This window comes from Mirounga leonina, unplaced genomic scaffold, assembly GCF_011800145.1.
Source record: "Mirounga leonina isolate KUSES-001 unplaced genomic scaffold, KU_Mleo_1.0 Mir_151, whole genome shotgun sequence".
NCBI classification, from domain to species: domain Eukaryota; kingdom Metazoa; phylum Chordata; class Mammalia; order Carnivora; family Phocidae; genus Mirounga; species Mirounga leonina.
The window spans coordinates 91,789,915-91,817,913 of record NW_023270377.1 but is presented as its reverse complement, the minus strand read 5'-3'; the positions used below and the strand labels follow the sequence as shown (position 1 = coordinate 91,817,913).

The following is a 27,999-nucleotide window of genomic DNA, read 5'->3' as shown; positions in this document are numbered from 1 at the left end:
TCTACCAACTGATCCAGTCAGGTGGCCCTGAAATTTGAATCTTTTAGCGACTCACATGAAAAGATAAATCTTTAGTTAAATTTTGCTTATGTTTTTATGTCATTATGTTTAAAAATTGGCAGAATTCTCTGGGAAAGATAATAGATATATTATCAATTAATTCTACCATCAATTCCAACCTTTTTTGGGGGAAAGGTTTCAAGCCTCAAAAAGTTGAAAGAATAGTATAATGACCTTTTTTTTTTTTTTTTGCCAATTTATTTGAAAGTTGCAGACATCATTTTCATTTTACCCTAAATACTTCAGTGTGTATCTCCTAAGAATAAAAACATTGGCTGAGATTTTATGGGCTCGGAGCAGGGGCTACAGCCTAGGAAGGGGCCTGGGAGTCTCTGCCTACTGATTCATGCCCTACCCCATTCCTCAGGCCAATGAACACAATTTAGCAGTGGATTCCTGGATGCAGGAGTGATGAAACAGTCAATAGTTATGTCATTGAGTAAGATGCAATGGGCTTTTCAACTAGATTAGAACAAAATAACATCTGTTTTTCTCAGAAGAGAATTCTGCAAGTGGCATGTAATTAAAGACATTTTCAGATATTAGTATAATCCCATTGTCACACTCAGATTATAAATACATGATACAGTAAGATTATCTGATAAGCAGTCATTCAAATTTGCCCAGTTATTTCAGTAATGTCCTTTATAACTTTTTTTCCCCTGATATAGGATCCATTCAAGGATCATTCATTGAATTTAGTTTAGTCTCTTTTAATTCAAAACATTTCCTTTGTTTGTTTTTGTTTTTATGTTTCATGACTTGGACATTCTTTAAGTGTCTAGGCTAATTGTTTCTAGAATGTCTTTTTTTTTTTTAAGATTTTATTTGTCAGAGAGAGAGAGTGCGGGAGCGGCAGGCACAGAAGGAGAAGCAGGCTCCCCACTGAGCAGGGAGCCCGATGCCTGGGATCATGACCTGAGCTGAAGGCAGATGCTTAACCCACTGAGCCACCCAGGCATCCCGGTTTCTGGAATGTCCTTTGATTTGGTTCCTGTTTTATCATTCTAGGTTCAGGTTAAAGTATGAGAACATGACGTAGGTAATGTTTGTCTTTCTCATTACTCACATTAGGAGGCACCTGATATCAGATGTTTGCATTATTGGTGATGTTAAGTTTAATTATTAATTAAGATGGTGTCTGTTGGATTTCTTGATTATAAATATGCCCTTTTCCCTAATTAATAAGTATCTATAGGGTGATTCTTTGAAACAGTGAATATGCTGTTCTTCAAAAGCTTTTACCCGGTGGTTCTGGCATCTATTATTTTTGCTTGGATCAGTTATTTCATTGGTAGTTGAAAATGGTGATTTTTTTTTCTAGTTTTATACCTTCTAATTTTATACCTTATACATTTTTTAGTTAGCATTCTTCTGTAGAGAACTGCTTTGATCCACCTCTTCCTACTTTCTTTCCCCTACCTTTTTTTCAGTAAACTTACTAGACACCAGCACCCAGATCAAGAAATAGAAAATTACCAGTGTACTCCAAACACTAGGGGCCTGAGAACCCCTTCACAATGAGTACTTTCCTCCCCAAAATAACCACTGTCCCGCATCTAACACCATAGCTGAGTTTTGCCTGCTCATAAGCTTCATAATGGAATCACCACATGTTCTCTCTCTGCTCTCCTTTGCTTCAGCTCTTTTGTGCTGCTGCTTGTGGCAATAATTGGTATACTCTTGTTGCTGTATAGTATTCTTTTATTTGACTGATTCATTCTTTTTTTTTTTTTTAAGATTTTATTTATTTGACAGAGAGAGATAATGAGAGAGGGAACACAAGCAGGGGGACAGGGAGAGGGAGAAGCAGGCTTCTCGCTGAGCAGGGAACCCGACGCGGGGCTTGATCCCAGGACACTGGGAACATGACCTGAGCCGAAGGCAGATGCTTAATGACTGAGCCACCCAGGCACCCTTGACTAATTCATTCTGTTGATGGATTTTTGAATTGTTTTCATTTTGGGGGCTACTATGAACAGGGCTGCTGTATGAGCATTCTTTTACATGTCTTGGTGGACATATCTTTTGGGTGTATTTGCAGGAGCAGAAAAGGGTCATAAACACTTGCCAAACAGTCTTCCAGAGTGGTTGTACCAGTTTATAACTCCCCTCAGCAGTAAGACATTTTATGGATCCTTTTTTTCCTCTGCATTACAGTTCACTTCTCTTACCATTCTTTTTGGTGCACACATTACCGTTGATTTGACTAGTGACATCCTCTTCATTCTTGCTCTTCTGTTCTTTGATGTATGTCCCCATCATTCTTTGAGCACTCCCTTGATTTCTGGTTCAGGTTGTTTAACTGAGCTAAAGCAAACACTTATACTGTGTAACTGAAATCCCTCTGAGAAAGTACCATTAATTTTTAAAAATTGAAGTAATTAGATATCACAAAACTCATAGTGGGTTTTAATGTATTCACTAGGTTTTGCAACCATTACTACTGTTTGCTTTCATAATTGTTTTTAATTGATGAACTTCTTAGATTTGGGAATCAGTTTTGGTATTAGTTTTTATAAATGCTAGCCTTCAGTTTTTTGCTTTTACTTTTAACATTTGTGCTATATTGTTGTTTACTTCTGTGTGACGGTAGCATTTGTAACTCGTTAATTTATGTACTTATTTGAAGATGTGTATGTATGTTTTTAAATCAGTATCAGATATATCGGTGGGGGAAAGGAAAACTAATGGTTAAGTAGGAGGTGGAACTAGGCTTCTAAAAGGCTCCCACTGACTGATAATGGGTTTCTCTTGGGGCCGGAGGCCAGGCAGATGAGTTGCTCTTTTGCCTGCAGGAGCTTTTTTTGTTTGTTACTTCATTTCCCAGTTGTTTTTAGTGAAAGGAATCTCCCATTTGTTTATTATATTAATAAGATGTGTCTCCATTAATGTATTTTTTTTTTAACTTTTTATATACAGACTCACTAAAAAACTCGAAGAAAGAAGAGAAGAGAAAAGGAAAGAGGAGGAACAGGTAAAGTTCACGTACATCATCATTTTACTCTTCCAGTAAGTGAGGGAATGTTTGATTCCCTGCTCAATTTGGCAGACCTTGGATGGCTTTCTGGTTACAGTTGAGTGTTGAAGCATAGTGAAGGGAATTACGTGGCTTCCTTAGTAGGATCATAGTGTATACTTTTTTGTAAATTGCTAGGAATAAGTTTGATCATCTTTTTTACCCCTGCAGTGAGTCTTTTACACTAAGAATAAAGGGAATTGAATTAAAATTGTATTATTTTGATGCAGATGAAATTCTTAGTTCCTTTTTATGCAAAAGAAATTTGTAGACATTTTGCTGAATTTTCCCTCTGGTGTTGCCACATTGTGGTACACCATTCATTTTTCTCATCGTGTGCCCCTAAACTACATCATCTCTTTGAGGTTGTAGTATCAGAAAGTTATCAATTCTTTATGCCAAATAAATGACTACCTTGTATCCTTAGAGGGTAACATTTACTTTACAAACCAAAGACCTGTAATTCTTTTTTCAAGTCACATCACAAATTATATCATAAGCTTAATAGAAATGCTAAGATTTGTAAGTTGATAGACACTTGACCTTTAACTCATACTGTTAATAAATTCTCTAGACCCTTATATTTTACAAAGTTATTTTATTCCTTTAGCTGTGCCCTACAGCCAGCTCATATAAAATAATACCTAAGGTGGATTATTAAGTTGTCTTTTGGGCTCATAAGACTTACCCTCTCTTTAATTTAGAGAGAAATTAAGAAGGAAATTGAGAGGAGAAAAACTGGAAAAGAAATGTTGGATTATAAAAGAAAACAAGAAGAAGAATTAACAAAAAGAATGTTAGAGGAAAGAAACAGAGAAAAGGCAGAAGATAGGGCAGCTCGAGAACGTATAAAACAGCAGATTGCGTTGGTGAGTAGTAAGTTTATTTTTAATGCTTGACTCTTGTGCAATTGTTTTTCCATGCACAGTGGTTTTGGTTTACTACCAGGCCATGAACACAAAAATAGTAGATTTTAGTGACTCAAAGAGTACCAATTTTCAGTTTCCTTTTAGTAGAAATTGTATATTGGATAGCTACCGGCCAACTCTTGATTTTGGCTCAGGTCGTGATCTCACTGTTGTGAGATTAAGCCATGTGTCGGGCTCTGAGCTGGCCTCTCCCCCTCCAAAAAACCATAAAATATAGTTAAAATTGGGGGGCATGCCCGGGTGGCTCAGTCCTTTAAGTGGCTGACTCTTAATTTCGGCTCAGGTCATGATCTCAGGGTTGTGAGATCGAGCTACACTTTGGGCTCCATGCTGGGCTTGGAGCCTGCTTAAGACTCTCTCTGTCCCTTTCCCTCTGCCCTCACCCCCTTTAACAAAAAAAAAAAAAATTAAAAATTGGGATTGGATGAAGAAGTAGTATATATATATATATACACACACAATGGAATATTATTCAGCCATAAAATGAATGAAATCTTTTTTTTTTTTTTTTTTAAAGATTTTTATTTTTATTTGAGAGAGAGAATGAGAGAGAGGGAGTACATGAGAGAGGGGAGGGTCAGAGGGAGAAGCAGACTCCCCACTGAGCAGGGAGCCCGATGCGGAACTCGATCCAGGCACTCCAGGATCATGACCTGAGCCGAAGGCAGTCGCTTAACCGACTGAGCCACCCAGGTGCCCAAAATGAATGAAATCTTGCCATTTGCAACAACTTGGATGGAGGTAGAGAGTATTATGCTAAGTGAAATAAGTCAATCGGAGAAAGACAAATACCATATGGATTTCACTCACATGTGGAATTTAAGAAACAAAACAAATGAGCAAAGGAAAAAGAGAGAAACCGAGAAACAGACTCTTAACTCTAGAGAACAAACTGCTGGTTACCAGAGAGAAGGTGGTCGGGGGGACGGGTGAAATAGGTGATGGGGATTAAGGAGTGCACTTGTCGGATGAGCACCAGGTGATGTATGGGGTTGTTGAATCACTATACTGTACACCTGAAACCAATATAACTATGTTAATTATATTGAAATTAAAACAAAAACTTGATAAAAGATTAAAATTGAGATGATTTTTTTCAAAGTAATTTTTCTCTATGTTATGAATTTTATCAGTAGTCAAATGTAGTTTTCAAAAATTCCCTAGGGATGTGAGGGCGCTCTGGCTGCCACATCTGTCATGCTATTTGATTGCCAGGGTTGATTCAGATAATCTGGCTGGCTAGGTGTGTGTCCCCTTCCTCCATCGCTGCTCCATGGGTGTCCTTTCTGAAGCTGCGCTCCCCTGCTAGAACCTCTAAACAAGCTCCCAAGGTCCATTTGTAGAAGAACGTAGTTAGGCTTCCAAGACTCAGACACATCCAAATGAGGTGCTGCATGTGGCAGTCTGCCTTTCTTTAAAAAAAAAAAATCCCTAAAAAAGAAGCTTAGAACTGGTTATGTAGCATTCTCCTGTAGTCACAACTCTTCTTTTCTGGGACATTCAAAAGATATAGACATCAAGTAGGTTAAGATGGTTTTGCAACAACTGCTTTTATTTATTTATTTATTTTAAAAGATTTTTTAAATTTATTTGACTGAGAGATAAAGAGCACAGATAGGCAGAGTGGCAGGCAGAGGGAGAAGCAGGCTCTCCGCTGAGCAGAGAGCCCGATGTGGGGCTCGATCCCAGGGCCCTGGGATCATGAGTTGAGCTGAAGGCAGGTGCCCAACCGACTGAGCCACCCAGGTGCCCCGCAACAACTGCTTTTAGAATTAAGTAGTTATAATACATACGAAAGCCATGTCTACTTAATAATATTGTTCATTTGTTTATGCAACAAATATTTGTTGATTACCTACTGTGTGTCAGATCTTTTTCTAGGCTCTGGCGATACAGTAGTGACCAGAATCAAGTCCTTGTTTGTTAAATAAACAACTTCGCTGGTCTCTGATAGTTCATAAAACTAAAAAATACCAGATCCAGAGTGATAAAGTTTACAGATGGCTTTAAGAAATCTCATATGCTAGAGCTACCCTATGACCCAGCAATTGCACTACTGGGTATTTACCCCAAAGACACAGATGTAGTGAAAAGAAGGGCCATATGCACCCCAGTGTTAATAGCAGCAATGTCCACAATAGCCAAACTGTGGAAAGAGCCGAGATGCCCTTCAACAGATGAATGGATAAAGAAGATGTGGTTCATATATACAATGGAATATTACTCAGCCATCAGAAAGGATGAATACCCAACTTTTACATCAACATGGATGGGACTGCAGGAGATTATGCTAAGTGAAATAAGTGAAGCAGAGAAAGTCAATTATCATATGGTTTCACTTATTTGTGGAACATAAGGAATAGCATGGAGGACATTAGGAGAAGGAAGGGAAAAATGAAGGGGGGAAATCAGAGGGAGAGATGAACCATGAGAGACTATGGACTCTGAGAAACAAACTGAGGGTTTTAGAGGGGAGGGGGGTGGGGGGATGGGTTAGCCCAGTGATGGTTATTAAGGAGGGCACGTACTGCATGGAGCACTGGGTGTTACACGAAAACAGTGAATCGTGGATCACTACATCAAAACCTAGTGCTGTATTATATGGTGACTAACATAACAAAATAAAATTAAAAAAAAATACCGCATATACATTTGTGTTTGTTCCTTCTGTTTAGAAATACGTGAATAGATCATTCTAGCAGTGAAAGATAATTAGTGTCTAATACCTGTTTTAAAGGACCGTGCAGAGAGAGCTGCTCGTTTTGCAAAGACAAAAGAAGAAGTAGAGGCTGCTAAAGCTGCTGCTTTGCTGGCCAAACAGGCAGAAATGGAAGTCAAAAGGGAGTCTTCTGCAAGAGAAAGAAGGTACTTTATTTCCTGCTAAGTTATCTGTGCGTACATAGCCGCTGAGGAGAACAGCAGTTGTGAGCTGCTTTTTAACACTATTGTGTGCTGTGGCTATAGTAAGTAGTTCCAGGAGGATGTAATGACCAGTGTGGCAGTTGCCAGTGATATTTGTCATTGAATGTGAGTGTGCAGTGTAACAGTACAAAATAAGTCACTTCTAAAAGAAGGCTCAAGAAATCTATTTTCAAAAGACAGAAAACACATACATTGAAATGATTATAGTGGTTATCTTACATGTATTAGGATTCTTTAGTTGTGAGAATCTCAGGTCAAATAAGATTAAGCAAAAGAGGGAATCCATTGGCTTTGCAGTTGGGATTTCCATTGATGGATTTGATTAGGTATAGCTAGATACAGGGATTTAAAAGATAACATTTTCTCTCCCTCTTTTTAATCTCTTGGGGTTTTTTTTTTGTTTTAGCTTCATTCTGAAAGAAACTTTTATGATGATGGTGAACCCAGGGCTTCTTGGCACATTCAGGATTTTGAGCTCCTGATCCCAGAGAGGAAAAACTCTTTCCCAAGTCCTATATCATTAAGTTAAGTAGGGAGAATTCTGATTGGCCTTATTTGGCTGATGCGGCCACCTTCAGCTCAATCCCTGTGTCTGCTTAAATTGGCTCCCTGCTTGGGGGAGTTCACATGCTCACTTCTGTGGTGAGGAGGTCAGGGAAATGTTACTGATAATCATAACAGAATGAATGACAGGTGGCAGGGATAAGACAGTTCCCAAAACAAAAATATGTTGTAAAGAGAAAAATACAGATTTCCAGTACATCCTAGTTGGATTATGGTTAATATTTTCTTTTCTGTACTTTTCTTTTTTTTTTTTAAGATTTTATTTATTTGAAAGAGAAAGAGCACAAGCATATACACATGAAGGGGACAGGTAGGGGCAGAGGGAGAGGGAGAAGCAGACTCCACACTGAGCAGGGAGCCCAATGCAGGGCTCGATCCCAGGACCCTGAGATCATGACCTGAGCCAAAGACAGATGCTTAACCAACTGAGCCACCCAGGCAGTCCTGTACTTTTCTGTATTGGAAAATTAATGAGCATTACTTTTGTAATCAGAAAAAGTACCTTTTTTTTTTTTTTAAAGATTTTATTTTTAAGTAATCTCCATGCCCATTTTGGCGCTCAAACTCACAAGCCCAAGATCAGGAGTTGCATGCTTCACCAACTGAACCAGCCAGACACCCCAGAAAAACTACTTTTTATTTTGTTTTTTCAATTTTTACCACGTTTGTTTTATAATCATGATTTCTGAGTCCTTATTAAGTTGATACAGTTTGAGGAAATAAATACTTCCTTCCCTTTTTGTTGCATAGGTACTAGTGGAGGAAGGGGAACAGAATATGAGAGAATAAGCAAAGGATGTAGGGAGCAGAAAGATGAAGTCAAAGAGAGACAGTGTTTATATGAACCCTCTGTACCAACCAACAAAGTACAGAGCTTACAGCATGATTAAAAACTACTTTTTAAAAACTACTTTTTAAAAACTATTATCCAAAAGTAATAAAATACTTAATATATTTAATGAAAGTGTAAGTCTCGCATACTGAGAACTAGAAAACATTTTTTAAAGAATTAAAGCAGACATAAATACATGGAAAGATATTCTGTGTTTATAGATCAGAGGACTTAATATTGTTAAGATGGCAGTACAAAAGGGGCTTGAGAGATGAAAAAGGGGCAAAAAATGGCTGTATTCCCCAAACTGATCTGTAGATTCAACAAAATCCCTATTAAAATCCCAGGTGATTTTTTTTTGCCAAAATTTTTGCATAAAAATTCATATGGAAATGCAAGGGACCCAGAATAGTCAAAATTATCTGGAAAAAGAACAAAGTTGGGACACTCAGATTTTTTTAATTTTAAAACAAAGCTATAGTAACCCGGACAATGTGGTATTGGCATAAGGATGAATGTATGGATCACTGTAATAGAATTGAGTCTCCAGAAATAAACGCATGCATTTCCCCAATGTTTATAGCAGCAATGTCCACAGTAGCCAAACTATGGAAGGAGCCCAGATGTCCATGAACAGGAGAATGGATAAAGAAAATGTGGTGTCTGTATGCAATGGAATATTACTCAGCCATCAAAAAGAATGAAATCTTGCCATTTGCAACAACATGGATGGAACTAGAGAGTATTATGCTAAGCGAAATCAGTCAGAGAAAGACAAATACCATATGATTTCACTCATATGTGGAATTTAAGAAACAAAGCAGATAAACATAGGGGAAGGAAAGGAAAAATAAAAAGAGGAAAGCAAAACCATAAGAGACTCTTAACTATAGGGAGCAAACTGAGGGTTGCTGGAGGGGCGGTGGATGGGGGGATGGGGTAATTGGGTGATGGATTAAGGAGGTCACTTGATGTAATGAGCACTGGGTGTTTTATGCAACTGATGAATCATTAAATTCTACCTCTGAAACTAATAATATACTATATGTTAACTAAATTGAATTTAAATAAAAAATTAAAATAATAAAATCTTTAGAAAAAAAGGAAAGAAACTCATGTATTTATGATCGATTGATTTTTGAAAATGGTACCAGGGTCATTCAGTGGGGGAAAGAAAGGGCTCTTTCACAAATGGTGCTTGGACACATCCAAAAGAATGAATTTGAACCCTTTCTTCAGGTATAAACTCTTAGGAAAAAAATGAGAAAATCTTGTGTTGTTGGAAAAGGCAGTGATTCTTAGACATGACACCAAAAGCACGAGGAACAAAAGAAAGCAATAGATAAGTTGGACTTCATCAAAATTAAAAATTTTGTGTTTCAAGGGACATCATCAATAAAGTGAAAAGCTAGCCCCCAGAATTGGAGCAAATATTTGCAGGCCATGTAGCTGATGAGAGACTTGTATCTAGAATACAAAAAGGAGTTTTTAATAACTTAACAGTAAAAAGCAAACAACCCAGTTTTTAAATATAGGAAAAGGATTTAAATAGACATTTCTCCAGAGAAGATCTACAAATGATCAGTAAGCCACATAAAAAGATACTCAACATTATTAGTCATTAGGAAAATTAAATCAAAACCACAGTGAGATACTGTTTAATGCCCTTCAGGATGCCTAAGCTTAAAAAAGCAACAACAAATCTTGGCAAGAATGTGGCCACTTTGAAACTCTCCTACACCGCTGATGGGATTATAAATATTATTCAGTAATTAAAAGGAATGAAGTCCTGACACATGGCTACAACGTGGATGAACTTTGAGAACATAATGTTACATGAAAGCCAGTTACCAAAAAGTCACACATTCTACTATTCCATATAATGGAATTTGTCTGAAATGGGCAAATTCTTAGAGGCAGAAAGTAGATAAGTGCTTGCCAAAGGGCTAGATGAGGGAGGAGTAGGGAGCAATTGCTGATGGGTTCAGGGTTTCTTTTTGGGGTGATGAGAATGTTTTGTTGGAATTAAATAGTGGGGATGGTTGCACAACTATGACTATAATAAAAACCAGTAAATTGTATTTAGTAAAAAAAATAAAGCTGTTTTTTTTAGAAGATTTTATTTATTTGAGAGAGACAGACAGCGGGAGAGAGCATGACTGAGGAGGAGAGGGAGAAGCAGGGCCCCTGCTAAGTAGGTAGCCCAGTGTGGGACTCGAGCCAGGATCCCAGGATCATGACCTGAGCCAAAGGAAGACGCCTAACCAACTGAGTCACCCAGGTGCCCCTAATTGTATGCTTTAAAAGGGTGAATTAAAATTCAGTTGGTGGAGTGTGCAACTCTTGATCTCGGGGTTGTGAGTTCGAGCCCCAACTCAGATGTAGAGATTACTTAAAAATCTTTAAAAAATAAATAAAAAGGTGAATTTTATGTTACGTAAATTATATCTCAATAAAGCTGTTACTAAAAAATAATAAATGAAGAGGTCTCACATGGTGGGAAAAAACCCATTTTTATTTTGCACATTTTCACTTCATTTTCTCTTTTAATGATATTGTTTGAGAATATGTAGAAGTAAAGATGCTGATTTTAATCTTCTTTTTTCATAGCACTGTTGCAAGAATTCAATTTCGTCTTCCTGATGGTTCGTCCTTTACAAATCAGTTCCCTTCTGATGCTCCTCTAGAAGAAGCAAGACAGTTTGCTGCACAGGTAAATTTATGTCTTGTCTTGAGTTGTAGTAAAGGTAGATGAATAGGTTATTAAAATGTAGGAGGAGAAAATTTCCAAGCCTGATTTGTAGAGTGTAAGTCATGACTTATCCCCAGGAGGGAAGCACCAGACACCTCTGGGGTGTGGTGGAGCTTCCAGCATGTATTAGTGCCACATAAGGAAAGCGCATCTGTTTCTTGTGCAGAAATAGGGATTTCCTGATACTGTAAAATAGGCTTTGGAAACTTTTCTCACTGCTTTTGCAAATGATTATCCAAAGGTCTAATCTGAGGGAGTTGTCACCTGTAAAAGGATGCAGTTTTTCTTCCTCTCTCTTCACATTTTCTGCAGGTCACCTTGGGGCTGGCCATTTTTCCACCATCTGCCAGGTGGCCAGGCCTAAAGATCAGTAATCTTTATTTGGTAACAGGTATCTTCTTCCAGAATATGGCCTTATCAAAATCTCAGTTGGTGTGAAATTTTGTATCTTAGAAAATAAGATACGAGTAATTTCCAATTACAGTTGACCCTTGAACAGTGTGGGTATTAAAGGTTGCCAACCCCCTGCACAGTTGAAAATCCATGTATAATTTTCAATTCTGCAAAAACTGAACTGCTACTAGCCTACTGTTGACCAGAAGCCTTACCAGTAACAGTCGATTAACACATATTTTGTATATTATATGTATCATATATATTGTATTCTTATAATAAAGTTAGTTAGAGGAAAGAGAATGTTAAGAAAATCATAAGGAAGAGAACATGCATTTATAATGCTGTACTGTAAAAAATCCGTGTCTAGGTGGGCCCACACAGTTCACACCCATGTTGTTCAAGGGTCAGCTGTAGTTTTTATTCTCTGAATGAGTCCTTTTTCAAAAAGGATTCTAGGCATTCAATGTCCTTTAGGATCTGGGCTCATGATATGCCCCACTCTTGGTCTCACGTAGCTTTTCAAGGTTAAAATTAGGGTTCAGATCTTTCCCCTAGACCTCATCTCCCCATTTAGTCTGCTTTCTCACTTATGGATCCCAAGAGAGTACCTAAAAAGCTGTCTGCCTTCCTCCACTGGTGAGCTGGGCTTTGCAATGTAAAAACATTTTTAAGAATCTTTTTCCCTAAGCTTACAGTGGAACCAACCCCCAGTAGCTCTTTTATTCTTCTTTTGCCCTGGAGCCCACTTGGGGCCTCCCAAAAGGGAATACTTACTTCTGGCCTGAGTCGTACCACTGCTACCACAGGTAAGTGAAGGAGGAAGCCACATGAGAAAAAAAATCTTTGCATTAGTCCTATTAGAACTTTATTTCAGTACAGTAACCTAATTTTGTATTTTTGTATTTCTTCATGTTAGAGTAAGAACAGTGAAAGGTATGTATATGACCTCCAGTTAAAAAAAATACAAAGAACAAAGGTGTTGGTCTGTTTCTTTGGAATCTTCTAGGGAGAGAGAAACACTTATCTAAGATTTTACAGGTATAGGTGACTTAAAATTATGAAGGTGATCATGATGCTGCCCAGTGTAGGTTCCTGGATCTGGGAGTGTGTGTGGCAGGGATTAGACTATGGGCCATTTATTTTTTTGAGACAAGGAAGACGTGAAACTCCTGATGTTATATATATGAGGAAAGTTCTGGACTATTCCAGATTTTTAATAGGGAATGCTTGTAATCCAGATGTATATGGAGAGATAGTAATACAAGTTTACCAAAGTATAGTGAAAACTAATGGCAAACTGTAGGAATATTCAAAAGAGATAGACAACTGTTCATTTTTACTCAATCAATTTAGATGGCTTTAGGAACTATAATGTTGCGATTTTGTGATCATTTTTGGCTTGTAAAAGCTTTTAGGTACTATTTGGATTTGGTAGCTTTGAGCTACTTTTTGAAGCACAAAGTTTTTATAAAGGTTTTGTGAGTTTACCTTTGAATGAACTTCTTTAAAATTTATTTCATTTTTTTTTAAGATTTTTAAAATTTATTTATCAGAGAGAGCACAAGCAGGGGGAGAGGCAGGCAGAGGGAGAAGCAGGCTCCTCGCTGAGCAAGGAGCCCGATGCAGGACTGGAGCCCTATGCAGGACTCAATCCCAGGATCCTGAGATCATAACCTGTGCTAAAGGCAGCCACTTAACCGACTGAGCTGCCCAGGCGTCCCCAGTTTTTTTTTTTTTTTTTTAAGATTTTATTTATTTATTTGACAGAGCGAGTGAGCACAAGCAGGCAGAGTGGCAGGCAGAGGGAGCAGGGAGCCCAATGCGGGGCTCGATCCCAGGAACCTGGGATCATGACCTGAGCGGAAGGCAGACGCTTAACCCACTAAGCCACCCAGGCGCGCCCCCCCCCCTTTTTTTTTTAAGATTTTATTTTTTGAGAGAGAGAGCACGTGCAGGGTGGGGCACGGCGGGGAGGGAGAGGGAGAGAGAATCTGGAGCAGACTCTGTGCTGAGCAGGGCCTGAACTCACAAACCTGAGATCATGACTTGACCCAAAACCAAGAGTCGGACACTTAACTGACTTAGCCCCTGAATGAACTTTAAAATTAAGGTAGTTTGAATTAAAGCAGTTGTTTTGGATGCATTTGGGTATGTAATATCTTACTTTAAAAAGGCACCTTTGTAAGGTTTTAAACTTACGTTATGTTACAGACTGTTGGCAACACTTACGGTAATTTTTCACTAGCAACCATGTTTCCCCGGAGGGAATTTACCAAAGAAGATTATAAAAAGAAATTGTTGGATTTGGAACTTGCCCCAAGTGCTTCAGTGGTACTATTGCCGGTATGTATATACGTATTTTTTTTTTCTATCTTTACAATCCTATTTGTTCTACTCCTGATCATTTCTTAAAATCAGTGGAAGGGAAGGTGAAACATGTACTGTGTGTAATTAAATTCAGATTGTCCAAAAATATTAGATTAATTTATTGTTCCATTATCCTGTGTGTTTTATATTTCTATTGCTAATGAGGCATTAAATAAATATTTTAATTTTCACCTTTTTTCCTCACCTATTTTCATGTACAAAAATGACCAGTAAGAGAAGAAAATAAGAAATGCACAGTATTGGTATAATGTATGGTTTTAGTGTCTTTTATTTATGTATGACCCTACTGTTTATGAAGTTTTTAAAAAAAAGATTTTAACATAAAAGTAACATTGATTTTTAAACATACTGATCACATTTGATCCTCACAACAGTATTTTAATCTCTGATGAAGAGGCTCAGAAACTTTAAATGACTTGGCCAAGGCATCCCTTAAGTACCAGAGATGGAGAGCCTGGTCTTCTGTATTTTGATTAGGATAGTTTTCCTGGTTCTGAACTAGAGCCCCACACCTGAAACAATTAGTCTTAATCAGGATTAATTTGTATTCACTGAGGTTTTGAAACCTTTCCCTTGTTTTTAATAAGCAAGGAAGACTTTTCTTACCAAAGTTGTTGATTTCATTACAAACAGAAGGTTAGTTCTCTTAAAAATAATTGGTTCATTTCACCAAGAACTACTTTCTAGTTTCAGTGTTGTGATTACTCCTTTAAAAAACAGAGCTCCTGGAGTTCCCAGAAGTTTATATAAAATATACATTTGAAAAACAGCAGAAGATGGTAATGGTACCTTCTTGCAGTAAACTAAAGTCAATAGGACTTTGTTTTCCAGATAAAAGATTCATCTAGAACCTTGAGTGTGATGTGGTTGGGCTCATGGAGCCTTTATTGAGGTTTATTTCTTAATTTTTAGGCAGGAAGAACAACCACATCCATGGTACATTCTTCCAGTGGAGACTTTTGGACATTGTTGGGGACAGTCCTTTACCCATTCCTTGCCATCTGGAGATTGATTAGCAACTTCCTATTTAGTAACCCTCCTGCACAGACCTCTGTGAGAGCAGCATCATCGGAGTCCTCAAACCTTGCATCATCTAGCAACTCAGAAAAAAGGTATTTGTTTGTGTTTACCCATTTCAGAATGTGTTAGTAATGTTCAAATTCAAAATGAACATTTTTGTTATGGGTACTTTGCCATCTTTTTGCATAAGGGAAAAAATTTAAATGTTCTCAGGTTTTACTCTGTCATCTTTCCTGGGACGCTCACTACCTGAGTTTTCTCAACCATCTTTCTAGAACCTCCTCCACAAAAATCAGCATCACCTCCGCTGATTTTATTTATTGACTTCTCCTTATCCTGTAACTGTAAAGGCAGATTTTTTTTTCCAGGCCTAAATAGTAGTATCTTTCTTGCTAACCATGTTTTGTCCAACAAGATATTTCATTTAATTAATTTCTCACAGTAATCTTGCATACATTTTTTTGGAGGTGTCACTGTGCTTTAGATAATTTTAATCCCTGGTAGCTTTTTGATCTGCTTCCTGTCTTCTTCCTGTCTTCATTCAGAGAAAGACCAAACTGAGAAAACTAGATATTCACTTGAAAATGGAGCCTTCTTCAGAGTGTTATTTTACACTAGTCCCCTTAAGCAAGAGGCCTTCTTTTTATTGCACATGGCCAAGGTTAGAATGGTAATTCTAAACAACACCAATGATTTTAGCTCATACCTCTGTTAAGATTCTGCATATTTGAAACAGGTTAATGGAAGTATTTTCCTGGAAGGTGGGATTGTAGCTTTTTCTAATTAAATAATAGCACGATTTATTATAATATATACCTCTTGCTGTTAAACATTGTTCAGCCATTAATACGCATTATAGCACACACCAATCCTCTGTGATAAGTAATGAAAATCCTTGCTTCGGTCTGCCATCAGTAAATAAGGTCCTTGGTCTTATATCCTATTGACTCTCTTTTCTTTTTTTTTTTTTTCTCAAGATTTTATTTATTTATTTGAGAGAGAGAATGAGAGAGAGAGCACATGAGAGGGGGGAGGGTCAGAGGGAGAAGCAGGCTCCCTGCCGAGCAGGGAGCCCGATGCGGGACTCGATCCTGGGACTCCAGGATCATGACCTGAGCCGAAGGCAGTCGCTCAACCAACTGAGCCACCCAGGCGCCCTCCTATTGACTCTCTAGATGAAGATTTAGTGAATATTGTGATTGGGCTGATTTGGCCTTTATCTTGGTTTCTTTTGTAGCTATTAGGAAGACCAGTCATATCCTTAGTACATTACTTAAGTGGGGATACAGGGAAATTCTTCTCTAGACTGGGAACGGCATTCAAACTAGGTTTTTTTTTTTAAGATTTTTATTTGACAGAGAGAGAGATAGCGAGAACAGGAACACAAGCAGGGGGAGTGGGAGAGGGAGAAGCAGGCTTCCCGCGGAGCAGGGAGCCCGATGTGGGACTTGATTCCAGGACCCTGGGATCATGACCTGAGCCGAAGGCAGACGCTTAACAACCGAACCACCCAGGCGCCCCCAAACTAGGTCTTGTTAGTGCTGAATTTTAGAACTCTTACCGAGCAATGGGTAGATGCATTTAATTCTGAATTACTGTTACATAGCATAGCTTGCTATGTGGGTTTGTTTTTCTCTTTTTTTACTATTATTTTTTTTATTAAGTAAACTACCCCCAGTGTGGGGCTCGAGCTTACGACCCTGAGACCAAGAGACACAAGCTCTTCTGACTAAGCCAGCCAGGTGCCCTGCTGTGTGGTCTTTTAAAACTTTTTTCAAATAAGGGAAGAGATACTAGGTTGGGGCAAAGGATGGATGAATGTATATCTTGAGAGCAAAGCTTTGTGTTCCACTGTTGGTCCCCCCCCTTCACCCCACTGACCATTGGAAAATATATTAGCTTAAATTTCACCCGTTTTCCTTTCCATTTTCAGATGCTGAAAGCCTGTTTATTCTTTTTTTTTTTTTAGTGTCATTTATGAAATACATTTATTCACTGGACAGTAAAACATATTTTCCTACAAACCTTTTCCTTTCTATTCTCAACTATTCATTTAGTCAATCAAGAAATAAAATTCATAGTCAACTTCTTTTCTCCCTTTTCCTTACCCTTTTATATCTAATCTGTCAGAGTTTCACAGATTTAATCTCCTAAATATATTTTGTTTCATTCCTTTCCACTGCCTTAGTCAAAGATCTCATAATTTCTCACCAGAATCATTGGAATAATCCAATTGATCTTCCTGCCACTAGATTTACATCTGTCCCTTGTTTTAACCAGATTATTGCGTGAGTTAACTTTTTTTTTTTGATCATTAACATATATTATTTGTTTCAGGGGTACAGGTCTGTGATTCATCAGTCTTACACAATACACAGCACTCACCACAACACATACCCTACCCAGTGTCCATCACCCAGCCACCCCATTCCCTCACCTCCCCCAGCAACCCTCAGTTTGTTTCCTGAGATAAGAGTCTCTCATGGTTTGTCTCCCTCTCTAGTTTCGTCTTGTTTCATTTTTTCCTCTCTTCCCCATGCTCTGCCTTGTTTCTTAAATTCCACATATCAGTGAGATCATATGATAATTGTCTTTCTCTGACTGACTTACTTCACTTAGCATAATACCCTCTAGTTCCATCCACATTGTTGCAAATGGCAAGATTTCATTTTTGATGGCTGTGTAATATCCGTTGTATACCCATTTTGTGTGTGTGTGTATGTGTGTGTGTGTACACACCACATCTTTGTCCATTCATCTGTCAATGGATATCTGTGCTCTTTCCATAGTTCGGCTATTGTGGACATTGCTGCTATAAACATTGGGGTGTATGTGCCCCTTCGGATCACTACATTTGTATCTTTGGGGTAAATACCCAGTAATGCAATTGCTGGGTCATAGGGTAGCTCTGTTTTCAACTTTTTGAGGAACTGCCATACTGTTTTCCAGAGTGGCTGCACCAGCTTGCATTCCCACCAACAGTGTAGAAGGGTTCCCCTTTCTCTGCATCCTCACCAACATCTGTCATTTCCTGACTTGTTAATTTTAGCCATTCTGACTGGTGTGAAATGGTATCTCATTGTGATTTTGATTTGTATTTCCCTGATGCTGAGTGATGCTGAGCACTTATTTATGTGTCTGTTGGCCAGTTGGATGTCTTCTTTGCAGAAGACCTGTCTGTTATGTCTTTTGCCCATTTCTTGATTGAATTATTTGTTGTGTGTTGAGTTTGATAAGTTCTTTATAGATTTTGGATACTAGCCCTTTATCTGATATGTCATTTGCAAATATCTTCCCCCATTCTGTCGGTTGTCTTTTGGTTTTGTTGACTGTTTCCTTTGCTGTGCAAAAGCTTTTTATCTTAATGAAGTCCCAATAGTTCATTTTTGCCTTTGTTTCTCTTGCCTTTGGCAACATGTCTAGCAAGAAGCTGCTGCAGCCGAAGTCGAAGAGGTTGCTTCCTGTGTTCTTCTCAAGGATTTTGATGGATTCCTGTGTCACATTTAGGTCTTTCTTACATTTTGAGTCTATTTTTGTGTATGGTGTAAGGAAATGGTCCAGGTTCATTCTTCTGCATGTGGCTCTCCAACTTTCCCAACACCATTTGTTGAAGAGACTTTTTTCCATTGGATATACTTTCCTGCTTTGTCGAAGATTAGTTGGCCATAGGGTTGAGGGTCCATTTCTGAGTTCTCTATTCTGTTCCATTGATCTATGTGTCTGCTTTTGTTCCAGTACCCTACTGTCTTGATGATTACAGCTTTGTAATAGAGCTTTGAAGTCTGGAATTGTGATGCAACCAGCTTTGGTTTTCTTTTTCAACACTCCTCTGGCTATTCGGGGTCTTTTCTGGTTCCATGCAAATTTTAGGATTATTTGTTCAAGTTCTATGAAAAAAGTTGATGGTATTTTGATAGGGATTGCATTGAATGTGTAGATTGCTCTAGATAGCATAGACATTTTAACAATATTTGTTCTTCTAATCCATGAGCATGGAACATTTTCCATTTCTTTGTGTCTTCAGATTCTTTGCCTCTTTGGTTAGATTTATTCCTAGGTATCTTATGGTTTGGGGTGCAGTTTTAAATGGGATCGACTCCTTAATTGCTCTTTCTTCTGTGTCATTGTTGGTATATAGAAATGCATCTGATTTCTGTACATTAATTTTATATCCTGCCACTTTACTGAATTCCTGTATGAGTTCTAGCAGTTTTGGGGTGGAGTCTTCTGGGTTTTCCACATAAAGTATCAAATCATGTGCAGAGAGTGAGAGTTTGACTTCTTCTTTGCCAGTTTGGATGCCTTTGATTTCTTTTTGTTGTCTGATTGCTGAGGCTGGACTTCTAGTAGTATGTTGAACAGCAGTGGTGATAGTGGACTTCCTGCTGTGTTCCTGACGTTAGGGGAAAAGCTCAGTTTTTCCCCATTGAGAATGATATTCGCTGTGGGTTTTTCATAGATGGCTTTTATGATACTAAGGTATGTACCCTCTATCCCTACACTCTGAAGAGTTTTGATCAAGAAAGGATGCTGTACTTTGTCAAATGCTTTTTCTGCATCTATTGAGAGTGTCATATGGTTCTTGTCCTTTCTTTTAATAATGTAGTGTATCACATTGATGATTTGTGGATGTTGAACCACCCTTGCAGCCCAGGAATAAATCCCACGTGGTTGTGCTGAATAACCCTTTAATATACTGTTGGATCCTATTGGCTAGTATTTTGGTGAGAATTTTTACATCCATGTTCATTAGGGATATTGGTCTGTAATTCTCCTCTTTGGTAGGGTCTTTGTCTGCTTTGGGGATCAAGGTAATGCTGGCCTCATAAAAAGAGTTTGGAAGTTTTCCTTCCATTCCTATTTTTTGGAACAGTTTCAGAAGAATGGGTATTAATTCTTTAAATGTTTGGTAGAATTTCCCTGGGAAGTCATCTGGCCCTGGGCTCTTGTTTGTTGGGAGATTTTTGATTAATGCTACAATTCCCCTGCTAGTTAGGGGTCTGTTCAGGTTTTCTATTTCTTCCTGGTTCAGTTTTGATAGTTTATACATCTCTAGGAATGCATCCGTTTCTTCCATGTTGTCTAATTTGTTGGCATATAGTTGCTAATAATATGTTCTCATAATTGTTTGTATTTCTTCGGTGTTGGTTGTGATCTCTCCTCTTTCATTCGTGATTTTATTTGTGTCCTTTCTCTTTTCTTTTTGATAAGTCTGGCCAGGGGTTTATCAATCTTTTTTTTTTTTTTTAATGTTTGTTTATTCATGAAAGTCAGAGAGGCAGAGGCAGAGGGAGAAGCAGGCTCCCTGGTAGGCAGGGAGCCTGATGCGGGACTCGATCCCAGGACCCTGGGATCATGACCTGAGCCGAAGGCAAACACTCAACCATCTGAGCCACCCAGGCACCCCCAGGGGTTTATCAATCTTATTAATACTTTCAGAGAACCAGCTCCTAGTTTCATTGATCTGTTCTACTGTTCTTTTGGTTTCTTTTTTCTTTTCTTTTTTTTTTAAAGATTTTATTTATTTATTTGAGACAGAGAGAATGAGAGAGAGTGAGCACATGAGAGGGGGGAGGGTCAGAGGGAGAAGCAGGCTCCCTGCCGAGCAGGGAGCCCGATGCAGGACTTGATCCAGGGACTCCAGGATCATGACCTGAGCCGAAAGCAGTCGCTTAACCAACTGAGCCACCCAGGTGCCCTCTTTTCTTTCTCTTTCATTGATTTCTGCTCTAATCTTTGTTATTTCTCTTCTGCTGGGTTTAGGCTTTATTTGCTGTTCTTTCTCCAGCTCTTTTAGGTATAGGGTTAGGTTGTGTATTTGAGACCTTTCATGTTTCTTGAGAAAGTCTTGTAGTACTATATACTTCCCTTTTAGGACCACCTTTGCTGCCTCCCAAAGATTTTGAACAGTTGTGTTTTCATTTTCATTTGTTTCAATGAATTTTTAAAATTCTTACTTAATTTCCTGGTTGACCCACACATTTTTTAGTAGGATGCTCTTTAGCCTCCATGTATTTGAGTTCTTTCCAACTTTCCTCTTGTGATTGAGTTCCAATTTCAAAGCATTGTGGTCCAAAAATATGCAGGGAATGATCCCAGTCTTTTGGTACTGGTTCAGACCTGATTTGTAACCCAGGATGTGATCTATTCTGGAGAATGTTCCATGTGCACTAGAGAACAATGTGTATTCTCTTGCTTTGGGATGGAATGTTCTGAATATATCTGTGAAGTCCATCTGGTCCCGTGTATCATTCAAAGCCCTTATTTCCTTGTTGATCTTCTGCTTAGATGATCTGTCCATTGCAGTGAGGGGGTTGTTAAAGTCCCTTAGTATTATTGTAAATGTGTTTCTTTGATTTTGTCATTAACTGGCTTATATAATTGGCTGCTCCCATGTTAGGGGCATAAATATTTACAATTGTTAGATCTTCTTGTTGAATAGACCCTTTAATTATGATATAGTGTCCTTCTTCATCTCTTACTACAGTCTTTGGTTAAAAATCTTATTTGTTTAATATAAGATTGCCACCCCAGCTTTCTTCTGATGTCCCATTAGCATGATAAATGGTTTTCGACCCCCTCACTTTGAAACTGGAGGTGTCTTTGGGTCTAAAATGAGTCTCTTGCAGACAGCATATTGGTGGGTCTTGCTTTTTTATCCAGTTTGATATCCTGTGTCTTTTGATTAGGGCAGTTAGCCCATTTACATTCAGGGTAACTATTGAAAGATATGAATTTAGTGCCATTGTATTGCCTGTAAGGTGACTGTTACTTTATATTGTCTGTGTTCCTTTCTGGTCTGTGTTACTTTTAGGCGCTCTCTTTGCTTAGGGCTGGTTTGGTGATCACAAATTCTTTTAGTTTCTGTTTGTCCTGGAAGCTTTTTATCACTCCTTCTATTTTCAGTGACAGCCTAGCTGGATAAAATATTCTTGGCTGCGTATTTTTTCGTTTAGTACCCTGAACATATCATGCCAGTCCTTTCTGGCCTGCCAGGTCTCTGTGGATAGGTCTGCTGCCAATCTAATGTTTCTACAATTGTAGGTTACAGACCTCTTGTCCCAAGCTGCTTACAGGATTTTCTCTTTGTCTTTGAGATTTGTAAGTTTTACTATTGGATGTTGGGGTGTTGACCTATTTTTATTGATTTTGACGGGAGTTCTTTGTGCCTCCTGGATTTTGATGCCTATTTCCTTCTCCATATTAGGGAAGTTCTCCACTATAATTTGCTCCAATATACTTTCTGCCCCCCCCTTTATTCTTCTTCTGGGAGAATTATTCTCTAATTATTTTAATATTGTTTCGCTTTATGGTATCACTTATCTCTCAAACTCTCCCCTCATAATCCAGTAGTTTCTCTCTCTTTTTCTCAGCTGCTTTATTCTCCATCATTTGGTCTTCTTTATCACCAATTCTTTCTTCTGCTGCCTTACTTATCCTAGCAGTTAGAGCCTCCGTTTTTGATTGCACCTCATTAATAGCATTTTTTATTTCAATTTGGTTAGACTTTAGTTCTTTTATTTCTCCAGAAAGGATTCTCTAGTGTCTTCTATGCTTTTTTCAAGCCCAGCTAGTATCTTTATAATCATTATTCTGAACTCCAGTTCTGACATCTTACTAATGTCCATATTGATGAAGTCCCTGGCAGTCAGTACTGCCTCTTGTTCTCTTTTTTGAGCTAAGTTTTTCCATCTTGTCATTCTGTCCAGAGAATAGATGAACGAGAGAACAAAATACTCAAAGGTCAACCATGACCGCAGAGAAATATACACTAAACAAATCAGAAGAGACCCAAAACCGGGGGGAAGAAAGGGAGAGAATGTGATCAGGCTGGTGAATAGAACAGAGCCATACACTAGATTTTGGGTGTATTTTGGTCTGTTAGAAGAAACTGCATCTCAGAAGTTTAAAGAAAGAAAAACATATATATATATACACACACACATATATATACACACACATGTATACACACACACACAAATAAGGTAAAATATAATGAAGGGATAGAATATGGCTGTAAAAATGAAAATTAAAGATTTTAAGAAAGGAATTGATAAGTTGGTTGGAAAAGGAAAGAAGAAAAATTAAAAAAAAAAAAAAAAGTTGAAAGACTAAGAATCCCGGGGGATAAAAAGCTATAAGTTCTATGTGGTATATTCCCCTAGCGCTGGAGTTCTGCCGTTCTCATTGATCAGTAAACTTGGTCTTGGCTGGCTGTTCTTGCTGATCTTCTGGGGGAGGGTCCTGTTGCCGTGGTTCCCAAATGTCTTTGCTGGAGACAGAATTGCCCCACCTTTGCCGGGTCCGGGCTAAGTAATCTGCTCGGGTTTGCTCTCGTAGCTTTTGTTCCCTGCAAGCTTTCCGTACAGCTTTGGAGGACGAGAGTGAAAATGGCGGCCTCCCAGTCTCTGCCCCAGAGGAGCCGAGAACTCGGGGCCCCACTCCTCAGTGCGCCCCCAGAGAAAAGCAGTCAATCACTCCCGTCTCCCCGGTCTCCGGCCGCACTCCATGCTTACCCGGCCTTTGACCGAACATTTCTATCTCTGGCACCTGACCCTGTGTGGAGTCTCCAAACCCAGCAGATTCCTGCGGTGCGCTCCTGTGCCGCTCCTCCTGGGGGAGGAAGGGGAGTCTCCCCGGATCTCCCCTTTGTTGGGTTCCTGCTGGAAGAGCAGTGGCCTGACTGTGCCGCGGATCACGGTTTATGGCAACCCCGAGCTGAGAGCCCACGCCTCAGCTCTGTCTCTGCAGCCGGCTTCCCTGCTCTGATACCTGGGAGCTCTGCCGCACTCAGGCACCCCTGGTCTTTCTGTGACCCTGAGGGTCCTGAGACCACATTGTCCCAGCGAGGGTTCCAGCCCCGCTTAGCCACTGGAGCGACGTCCCTCAGCAGAGCCAACTTCTAAAAGTTTGATTTTGTGCTCCGCTGCTCTATTACTTGCCGGTAGCGGCTGACGGGGTCTCCCTCCCGCCACGGTCTGTCTTCCCAAATATCGCCTTGGATACGCTTCTCTGCACCTCCTGCCTTCCAGAAAGTGGTCACTTTTCTGTTCATAGCGTTGCAGCTGTTCTTTTCTTCGATCTCCTGTTGAGTTCCTAGGTGTTGAGAATGGTTTGATAACTATCCAGCTGAGTTCCTGGGACCAGACGAAATTTAGGTCTCCTGCTCCTTCACCATCTTGGACTCTATCTGCCGGTATAAATCAATCCTTCTTACAGAGTATGAAAGGATTAAAAATTAATAATTGATGATTTCTGTAAATTAGGCTAGAAATGGAGCTTGGATAAGCTCTAGGGTGCTGTGTAAGTTATATACATTTTAGTAGATAAATCAGTTTGAGTAAATAATAAAGATTAGTTAGCAGATGGCCCTATTCTCCTGAAGCTTAGAAAGCCATCAAGAGATCCATGATAATGGAGCAGGGACTGGGCTAGTTTGGCTTGGAAAACAGATGAAGTTAACCTGCCAAAAACGTGTATAGTCTTGTGCCGTGTTAGCATATAATTATCTCCCCTGGACTCTCCGTAAAGTACAGCTCCCTGTCCTGATGGAAGTGTAAAGGAAACAGCTTTGTATTACTGCTGTTTTCACTTTTTGTCACTTTCTATTTTCTCCCTTTTTCCTTACGTCAGGGATCCAGTCAGGAAAAGAGTGCTGGAGAAACGGGGGGAAGACTTTAAAAAGGAGGGGAAGATCTACAGATTGAGGACTCAAGATGATGGTGAAGATGAAAACAACACCTGGAATGGAAATTCTACTCAACAGATGTAGTGTGACAAGTACAGTATGTGCAATAATCATTGTTTCCCTTACGATTTAATGCAACTAAAATTCTACTGGAGAAGTGGGACTGCTTTTTTGTTTTCCAGCTGGTCTATAAAGTGTCCCTTTATTCTTGCTTAGTGGGTTAAAGTTGTTTAACTCCTTGGACAACTCAAGAGATGAAGTAACTGGCCACTAGGTCCTTGCATATGGTAACCAACTGCTAGAAGCCTAAAAGAATCAAAAGTTCTGCCACAGCCCCCCTTTATCAGCTTTCTTAGTATCTCATATACCCGTTAGCCCCATGCTCTCAGATGACACGTTTTGTTTAGAGCTATTTTGCTCTAGAACTCTTAAGTCCACACAAAGTAACTGGTATGTCACTGAGTAATTTGACTCGGAGTCAGAGCATTTTTAACTAGCCAATCAGATGATAATTTATGTTTAACTTTTCTCTTTTTGCTCATCAGCTGCAAGCAAAATCTTGTAGTTTTTAAACACTGAATAAAAAATCTTTTCCAAAAATTGAAATGATCTTAGTTTTGCTTTAAGTTTTGTTATCCTAGCATTTTTTTGTTGCACAGGGCTCTGTTGAGGTCATGTGTTTAATTCCCCCCTCCCCCCAGTACTGCCGTGGAGCTATCTCAGGAAAGTGGCTGTGACTACCCTACTTGATAGAGGAGGAAGACGTTTTCTGACACACATGGATGCTATGTTACTGTCTGTCCTAAGTCAGTGAGGCATCACTTTGCGTAATGTTATGTATGGTCTTTGTTCTCCTCAGATGCAAAACAGCTGCTGAGTTACAGCTAGTTCTCTCTCGCCTTTATCATGAAGTTTTGCTCTGGACAATCACCTTTCAAAGACCTAAGGTACCTGTAGGTAGGACAGGAAGTATGGAATAAAGATATGCCTTTTGCTCATTTGGTTTATTCTTAAGAATTTTAAAGAGATTGTTAACCTGACTTACACGATACTTCATCCCTTTGTTTTTGGTAATGGAGACCACTAACTCATCATGTTTGAAAAAGAGAGTAAGCTAGTCAGTTCCTCTTTTAGCCTTCCATTTTTAGATTGGAAGATAGTGCTTTTGAGTGAACTTATAGACTTAATTTTGTAACAGGAGGAAGAAATTTTCTCAGAGCAAACTCTGTTTTTCACCTATGAAATAACGATTTTTAAAAATGCTAAAGGGAAACAAGGCAAGGAAACAGCCAGGCTGTGATGTTGGTAAGAGTGAAAACTGGTATACTCTTTCCGGAAAACATCAGCAACCTTAAATGGTTCAAACTCCTTGATCATTTTTTCTAAGGAATGATCATAAGTGTAGACAGAGTTTAGGTACAAACATAATCATTAGGTCTTACACCAACCAAATGCCTTCTGCAGAAATTAACTTTTGATGAGGAGAAATGGTACAGTACTAATTTAACAATTCAGTTTAACATACATTCATTGACTACCTGTTATGTGTTGTGGGGGGGGAAGCAGAATACAGATTTGTACGTACAGTATGATCTCAGCTTTATAAACACATTTTATATATAAATAGTACCTGTATTAACATAGTGTAAAGAAAACAACCAAACATTAACAATGGTAAGATGGTTATATGTTCTTTTAATTCTTTTTGCACCCTAATAGATTTTTCCCAATTTTCTGCAATGATCATATTACTTGCATAATTTAAAAGTGAGTTTGGAAAAGAAAAACTTCCACCAGGCATCCCATTTAAGTCAAGGATTAAAATACAGCAATATGTGATTTTAAAAAAACCCACAACCTTTCAAATGGGTGTGACCCTGCTAATAACTATTAGAAATATGCTTGCAGAAACTTGGAGTATCTCAAGTCTGTTTGCTTGAAAAAAATTAAATATCAGAGAAACGGATATAAAAGAATGGTTCACAATCTTTGAGTAGGAGGATTCCCTCCTCAGCTTTATAATTTAAAAAGTATGCTTGGTAAAAAAAAATTCAAAACTATAGTATAGAAGGCCGTTGTGAAGAAATCTGGCATGGGCAGAGTAGAAGGTCCTAAGGAGTTTTGTGGGCAGTGAAGGTATACAGGCAAACGGCTTGTTTTGCAGAACTGGAGCAAGTGGTAACTTGTGGGTCAGAATGCAGAAATAGTGCTCAATTCCTGTTGGCCTGCTTGTGTTTTCCCTTGCTTGGAGTGCTTACAGTACTTGTATGACAGAAACGTCACACATGAGATGCTGAGAATTGCCAGAGAAAAGAATACGTACAAAGCTGTCTGGGCTTCTGTCGCACCTAGTGTTAGCCCCAGAATGAAAGCCCTTCTATACTATAGTATAGAAGCCCCAAATGAAAACGAAGTCTCTTTCCTTGCATCTTACCCCAGTTCTAGTCCTCAGAGGTAACCTCTAATAACAGTTTCTTTTGTAATCTTCAGAAAAATGTTATGTATATAGAAGCCAATATGTGATGTTTTCTAAATACGATCATATATGTACTACTCTGCATCTAGTTTTTTACTTACACAGTCTCGAAGATCTTTCCCTGTCAACACATAGCTACCTCATTCTTATTAATGTCTGTGTAACATTTTACTTGATAAATGTACCCCAACTTATCCATTCTCTGGTGGCATCTGTTATTGTAGGGTTTTTTGTTTTTGTTTTTTTTTCCCGCTTGTTTTTGTTCTTCCATTAGAAATACTGCTATACTGAGCATCTTTGGGGCGGTATCTTCTTAGCTTTGAAAATACACCAGTAGGATATGTTTGTATAACTGAGTCATGGAGTGTTTGTAGTTTGGATTATAAATGAAGCTGCCAGAATGCCACCTCTAAAGGCTCTATGAATTTACACCTCCGACCAACAGTGTCTGAGAATGTTGATTTCCCCACATTCTTACCAAGACTTATATTTTTCATCTTTGTCAGTGGTAGATGAAAAATTGTATGCATTTTATATGCATTGTGTTGATCACGAATGTAGCTGTCTTTTAATATTATTGGACATTTCAATTTATTTTGAGAACTGCCTGTATTTGCCAGTTTTTGTTTTTCATCTTTATTGATTTATAAGAATTCCATGTACATAAAGAAATTTAGCCCTTTGTCTAGCATATGCTATATTTTCTCCCTGTTTATCTTTTGATGAGTATGTTGACAGTAATTTTTTTGCCACAGTATTTGTGTGATCAAATTTATCAGTTTTTCTTTATGGCGTCTGGGTCCTAAGTCTTATAAATACCTCTCTTTGCAAATTAATTTAAAAAAATTCACCTATCCTACTATTCTTATGGTTTCAGTTTTTTTACATTTAAATCTAGTATCCTGGGATGGAATCTGGCTCCCTTCCTTGTGGCTTACATCCTCAGGAGCTAA

General features: G+C 38.7%; 1 protein-coding gene across 1 annotated transcript in view; it reads left to right on the top strand.

Moving 5' to 3' along the window:
* UBXN4 (UBX domain protein 4) overlaps window positions 1–25,568 on the top strand; it is a 59,333-nt gene extending 33,765 nt beyond the window's left edge. Inside the window, exons 7-13 of the mRNA XM_035008133.1 lie at window positions 2,983–3,037; window positions 3,784–3,948; window positions 6,746–6,873; window positions 10,937–11,039; window positions 13,686–13,817; window positions 14,775–14,974; window positions 24,516–25,568. Coding sequence (XP_034864024.1) covers window positions 2,983–3,037; window positions 3,784–3,948; window positions 6,746–6,873; window positions 10,937–11,039; window positions 13,686–13,817; window positions 14,775–14,974; window positions 24,516–24,654 — 922 coding nt within the window. The 3' untranslated portion in view covers window positions 24,655–25,568. The remainder of the gene's footprint in view (window positions 1–2,982; window positions 3,038–3,783; window positions 3,949–6,745; window positions 6,874–10,936; window positions 11,040–13,685; window positions 13,818–14,774; window positions 14,975–24,515) is intronic.
* The last annotated feature ends 2,431 nt before the right edge of the window (window positions 25,569–27,999 follow it).